This window comes from Typha latifolia, chromosome 14, assembly GCF_019914945.1.
Source record: "Typha latifolia isolate L0001 chromosome 14, TyphaL0001v2, whole genome shotgun sequence".
NCBI lineage: Eukaryota > Viridiplantae > Streptophyta > Magnoliopsida > Poales > Typhaceae > Typha > Typha latifolia.
In genome coordinates, this window is record NC_133099.1 from 4,035,821 (window position 1) to 4,042,173 (window position 6,353).

General features: G+C 38.3%; 1 protein-coding gene across 2 annotated transcripts; it reads right to left on the reverse strand.

The window, feature by feature from the left end:
• Nucleotides 1-209: 209 nt before the first annotated feature.
• LOC140801342 (heterogeneous nuclear ribonucleoprotein Q) lies at nt 210-5,373 on the reverse strand. 2 transcript variants are annotated; one of them, XM_073156406.1, is made up of 9 exons: nt 5,266-5,373; nt 4,545-5,020; nt 4,334-4,450; nt 4,090-4,230; nt 3,825-4,001; nt 1,376-1,580; nt 915-1,114; nt 690-775; nt 210-602 (listed from the first exon to the last, which is right to left on the reverse strand). In XM_073156406.1, the coding sequence occupies exons 2-9, from the start codon at nt 4,950-4,952 to the stop codon at nt 476-478; spliced, it is 1,461 nt and encodes a 486-aa protein (XP_073012507.1). In that variant the 5' UTR covers nt 4,953-5,020; nt 5,266-5,373; the 3' UTR covers nt 210-475. The 2 variants fall into 2 exon arrangements, with proteins under 2 accessions (XP_073012507.1, XP_073012508.1); XM_073156407.1 differs by having other exon boundaries at nt 5,108-5,305.
• Between the last annotated feature and the right edge of the window lie 980 nt (nt 5,374-6,353).

A 6,353-nucleotide genomic window follows, 5' to 3' on the forward strand; every position in this document is an offset into this window, starting at 1 on the left:
ATATTTGTGCATCTTAAATAAGTTTAATTAATCAATGAGGGAAAAGTAGAGATGCTATCGAACTTGGCCACAACAATCCAACCTAGTCATTGCAATTATGGAACCTTTCAATTCTTGCAAGATCATTGATATACGTAATGATAAGTTCATTTTCAGTTTTAGATACTTCATAATAGATTATATCACAAACACAACAACAACATGAATCATACAGTAACTGGGAAAGAGAAAGCACATTAAAAATTTCTCCTGTGTTTTTTTACCAGATTGCTAATTTACCCAGACAACTGCTTACGCTCAAAGGTAGCTAGTGCAATTCGATCAGATGTTAGATATGGAACCATGCGACAAATTTCTACATCTTTTTACTCTATTAAGTACGCTGATGAATGGCCAGGAATGCAGTGATGATGATACTGGAACGGAACCAATGTCTCATGGAGGTAGCAGCAATAGAAGCTCAAAATTTTTTAAATTAGTAAGGATGGTATCGTCGTCCACGGCTGCCTTCGCTGTTTCTACCACCTCCACTGTCACTTGAGCCACCCCTGCGGTCACTTCTTCGAGGCGGGGGCGGTGGAGCTTGTGCACCAGGCTGCTGCCTGAATAGTTTGAAACTTATGAAAATAAGGTGCTGACACCAAGAGTGCTAGCATACATAAGTACATATTAGATGACAATCTTCTTACAGAACATATCCCAGGCGACCATCAGGAAGTACCATCGGCACCATCCTCATCCCTGACGGCATTGGTCCTCTACCATATATTACGGGCTGCAAGATTTTCCATACAAAAAACTACTTCACAAACCAAAGCAACAAGCATATCCAGTTGAGTTAAAGAACAGAAATGGAGCCAAAGATGCAAGAAAGAGGATTATCCAGTTCCACTGAAAGTGAAAGAAATATAAACCTGGTTATATCCTGAAGAACCATATCCACCACCACCACCACCACCACCACCACCACCACCACCACCATACGCACCATATGGATCTGCAGGATAACCGTAAGGAGGATATGGAGGAAAACTTGGAAGTAACCCAGGCTTCTGTGAATAATCAGGCTTCTTATCTGCTTGAGGTTTGGCAAGGGAAGCTTCCACAACATGTCCTGCGGTCCAATAAAATTTAGACATCTAATATTATATAGCACCAGACGATATAGGTTTCATTTACTAACTAGTTACAGAAAGCTGAAGATATATGATGGAATAGGTATACATGGAGCTAATCAGAAACAACTAGACACAAAATTAATTTGCTTGTAATGCCTTCAATCGGGACCAATTAAATAATAGACATGTTAACTCAAAAAATAATCATGATCCACTAAGATGGATGAAATGCATGACAAATACACAGAAAGGAATACCGTCAATTTCATATTTTTCAGTTCCTTTTACTGCCTTCAATGCACTAGATCTCTCTGCAAAATGAATAAACCCAAAATCCCGCTTCTGTCCAGCTTTAGCAGGTGGCAGGACAACTTTTGTAATCTCTCCATGACGTTCAAAAATCTCCTTAATCTTTTCTTTTGTGATATTCTCTGGCAGATTTTTCACATAAATAGCTTTCACCTGCAATTTAAAAGGGCATCACCCAAAGCGTCGTAATTGGTCATAACATGCAGCAGTCTTCAGTGGTTCTTGCAATAAATTTCCAAACAATAGGAACATAAAAAATAGAGCTTTATTTTAACTTTTACTTTACATGCACTGTGTGGAAAACAGATGACGAAAGAGATTAGTTCAACAACATATGCTCGAGTGCCAACAAATTAGATATGTAAAATAAAACCATCAAATGAAATTTTATTGTTCCATAAATAGAAAAAAGATGACTCAGCAGTTCCATAACTGACAGAAGATACAGTTAGGTTCAGAACTTCAGCTTGAATCACAAAAGTTTGGTAAGCACCAGCCGAGAGAAGATACACTAACATTAGTGCATCACGTAAGCAAGAGAGAGTGGAGAGATGAAGATAGGTACAGGTGGTTGATTTAATAGGTCTGGTGGGCAAAACTACACCATAAAAATATCAGACATGGAAAATCAGTTGTTTCTTGCAAGGTACTAAGAAAAGATGCCAACATCAACATAAATCATAAAACAAATACAAGAAGATACACTAACATTAATGCATCAGAAAAGCAAGCAAATGTGGAGAGATGAAGTTAGGTCCGGGAGGTTGAATTTATAAATCTGTGGGGCAAAACTACACCATAGAATCAAAGACATGGCAAATCAGTTGCTTCTCATAAGGTACTGAGAAAAGATGTCAAATCAACATAAATAGCAAGAAAAATATAACTTCTATGCTAACAACTATTGACGGTACCTTGTGCAATATACAACTGGCAACACAATGTGCATCAAGTTTTATGATGTTTATACATGGACAGTAACTATACAATTTTACAAGACAAAATGGTTTATCCTAGTGGCTTCATGATTGGACCTAGACCTGGATGCCTGAATACATGAGGATTACCCCCCTTTTGTGCAACCCAATAGCCAATTAATGCCATAATTATCCCATTAGACACCAACATTTTTCAGAGTTGCACAAAGTACCAGCCATAAAAAGAGAGTAAACTGCAACACTGGAAGGGCAGAACATACTTAAAAGTGGTCATCTAAATTGTAGCTCAGCAGCAACTAAAGCATAAGAGACAATAATCAGGTGAATTACATGAACTTCAAAAATCAGTCTACCAAGATGCACAGTACTGCAGCAATTCTAAGCTGTATACAGATTAGTGGCTCTGTGCAGCAGCAGAGAAAATGAACTAGAATGGAGGCCATAAAGGAAGAAAACCACACTGATCTTACAGCAAAGATCATGATGGTATGACATGTAAGCAGATGTACATGAGACAAGAAGTGCAAATATACAGACTGAATTTCAAGATTTGCAGGGCTCATGGTTATTACATTTCCCAGGTACATGGACAACAACAATAAGTTACAATATGGTGATTGGCCAAGCAGCACTTTATATGTAAAGAAAGGAAGAGACAGGTCACTAGAAAAGAAGAAGCTGCAGAGGAGCCTTCAGCATAGATTAGACCACAAGCACCAAGAAGATGGTAACCAATAATGCAAGAAAATTTCATTTCAAATTATCTAGGATGGTTAGTCCGTGAATAAAAACAATGACCTAGTTTTGTATAACCCTTGTTAGAGATCTAGGAATAGACATACATGGCACTGAAGAGATAGAAATCTCAAGTTAAAATTGAAAATTCAATGCCACGTAAAAACATAAAATTAGTTAATAACTTAATATATCTGGGATTAATCAGAATCAACTGAAACTCTGGCACCAAATAAATGTAACTGAAAGGTAGCTGCTGAGAACCAACAAAAATAGTACCAGAAGGTAACAGATCTCAAAACAAATCTTGAACAGACAACATAGTACATAATATGACCCCAAGCAACATTCTATTGGAAGGCTAATAACCAAAGGAGTAAATTATTATGAAATATTTGCTTCTATGATTCTTCTAAATACAGTTTCATTCTACTTCTAATGTAGTACCAATGAAAAATCTCTTCCTTATTTCATTATGATCCTATTCTGGCAATAATTCATCCTTCTTTGTGTCAAGTAGTTTCTGCTCAATGCCACAATAGCCCACCACATGGTCACTATCCTAGCTTCCAAAATACATCAATCGTATTATAAATGGCCATTAAGTCTATCAGCGCTATCACACATAATAGCTAATCACACTGAGAATATAGCATGATGTATGTACCATACAGAATGTTAGAAGTTAGAACAAAGCACAATTTGTTCTGCATTTGACCACTACCTGAGCAGCAGCAGAAGAATCAGATGAGCTCTTAGGGTCAGCCCAGCTGACAGTCAAATTGCTTCCCTCAATTTTGAAATCAGAATTCGACATTTTCTGCCTTGCGTAGTCAGCACAAGCATTGTTATGATACTCAACAAAAAGAAAACCACGGTTACGGCTAGGATCATGTTGATCCTGCAATTGTCAAGGAAATGAAACATAATTAAGCATGTAAACAGAGCTCAAAGATGTGCAGAGCCATTAATTTCATCAAAAGAATAACCTTAAAGAATTCAACATTTTCAACACCAGGGCCACTCTCTTCAAGCATTTTTCTCAGTTCTTCCTCTGTCAAGCTCTTTGGGACATTCCCTACGAACAACCTGTGCTTAGCTTGTGACAAGGAACACCTCAGGGTTCTCCCCTAAATGAAACAAGAGAATGACCAATTACCACCTCATCAAAAAAATAAAAATAAAAAAAAATGTAAAGAAGGGACCAGACCCAAGACACCATTGAAAGCGCACCTTGAATTCTTTATCATGGATCTCTTCAATCGCATTTTGTGCAGCATCCCTAGTGGTGAACGTTATGAAGGCAAAACCTTTGCTTTCTCCGGTATCCTTATCCTTCATCAACCTTACCTGATTCCCATCACCCAAACTTAACACAAGATCCTAGTATAGAAAAACCCACTGGAGAAAAAACAGATGGCATCACAGTTATCCCTTCTCTCACCTCAAAGATCTCACCAAAAGGTTGACAAAGCTCTCGCAAGTCCTCTTCCTTCGCATCTCGCGGCAATCCACCAATAAACACCTCCGACCCATGAGGTGGAAGGGCGAGCAGCTCAGCCCACTTCCTCCTACCCTCCTCGTCCTTCGGCCCGACTGCATTCTCTACTTCTTCTCCTTCCTGAATCGATCCAGGAGCTTCGTCGGCCCCATCAGACGCCCCCGAAACTTTCTCCTGCCCCTCGCCTTCCGAGCCCCACTCCTCCGCCGGCTCCTCCTCCTCCTCCTCCTCCTCGAATCCCTCCCCAACCTTCCTATACCCCTCATCCTCCCCACCATCCTCGTCGTCCATTATGTCCTCCTCGATGTCGTTGTCGCCCTCGAGGTCGATTTGCTCCTCCGGCTCCGCCATAACTCACTATCTCTCTCTCTCTCTACTCACCTCTCTCTACAAATTTCCGTTTAATAACCCTATCCAGACTATAAACCACGAAATATTAGTATGAGAGCAAATCCCAAATACGGATAAAAATGAGTGCGGAATAAGATCTATGGAATTATGGATACCTTCGGGAGGGATAAAAACGCGGATTGTTAAAACCCTAATCTCCAAATCGGGATAAAAATAGGGGATAAGGGTAGGAGGCATGAGGAATTTGGGGAATAGAGCATGAATAAATCTTTGTTCCATGAGAATTAGATTTAGAGTGAGAAGGCGAGCTTACTATTTCCTTTTTTTCTTCGGCGATCGATCGCTTGTGGTGTGTGGATTGAGGAAGAAGGGGGAAAGGGCGATAGAAATGGTGGTGGCATTTTATAGAGGAAAGAAGACCGTCGGATGGAGAGCGGACGGATGGGGATGAAAGTGTGGATTGGCGAAAAGTGGCAAAGTTGGCAAGTTGGTCACGAGCTATTTTACCAAACTAGCCCTTTTGCAAATTTTATTTTCTGAAATAGACCCCCCCACCCAACCTTAATACTAAAACGGAGGCAGAAAAATACTAAGTTCTACACTTTATATATAAAACATTAAACGGTTAGACATCTTATTATTAAAATTTATTTTAAGGTCATAATTTTCTAACTAATAATCTACTTTAAATAATGATATGTCATTACAAAAATATAGAGAAACGAATATAATAATTTTAACCGAAAATTAATAAAAAATTTAGTGTGTCACTATCTATTTCCCATAATTAACTGCTCTCAGAATTATAAATAAGAAGGATAGCTCATCCACCACAAGTGGGTCACATCATGTCTTCTGTCAGAAATAGCTAAGTAGGAGAAAAACATCATCTGGTTCTGGTAGCTATAGCTAATCGGAGAAGAGATATGAATATATATATATAGATTTTGTAATGGTAGCTTGTTGTGTTTTGTTATATATATATATATATATATATATAATATGCCAGTTTAATTATTGAATAATTGTTGATGCTATTAGTTTAAACTATTGAGGGAGTAGGCAATTGTCCCCCTTCGATCCTTCTCGCTATTAAGTAACATTCATGCCGCAAGCAATCAGACAGAAACAAGAAGGCTTAGAATATACATTAGTATTAACTACCAATATAGGTATTTAAATATTATACCTACGTTCTTTTTTCAGTATAGAAATATTATTCACCAGAAGTCCATTTCAAATCCCCCTTCATAAAATGTCAAGAATATAGATTCCCAAACTCATATACTTGTTGAATGCCTTCACCAGCTTCACAGTTAACGAACACTTTATGTTAGGTTATTATTGAACGGTTGTAAAATCTCTGGACTCAAAAAAGAAATTTTATTGTGAGAATATTCT

What these genes read in the sequence shown, in the direction of transcription:
- LOC140801342 (XM_073156406.1), bottom strand. Translation starts at nt 4,952, where the DNA reads ATGGCGGAGCCGGAGGAGCAAATCGACCTCGAGGGCGACAACGACATC. An exon ending in AAAATGTTGAATTCTTTAAG is followed by an intron (nt 4,002 to 4,089) that starts GTTATTCTTTTG and finishes TGACAATTGCAG; the next exon opens with GATCAACATGATCCTAGCCG. An exon ending in GTTCTTCAGGATATAACCAG is followed by an intron (nt 776 to 914) that starts GTTTATATTTCT and finishes AAAATCTTGCAG; the next exon opens with CCCGTAATATATGGTAGAGG.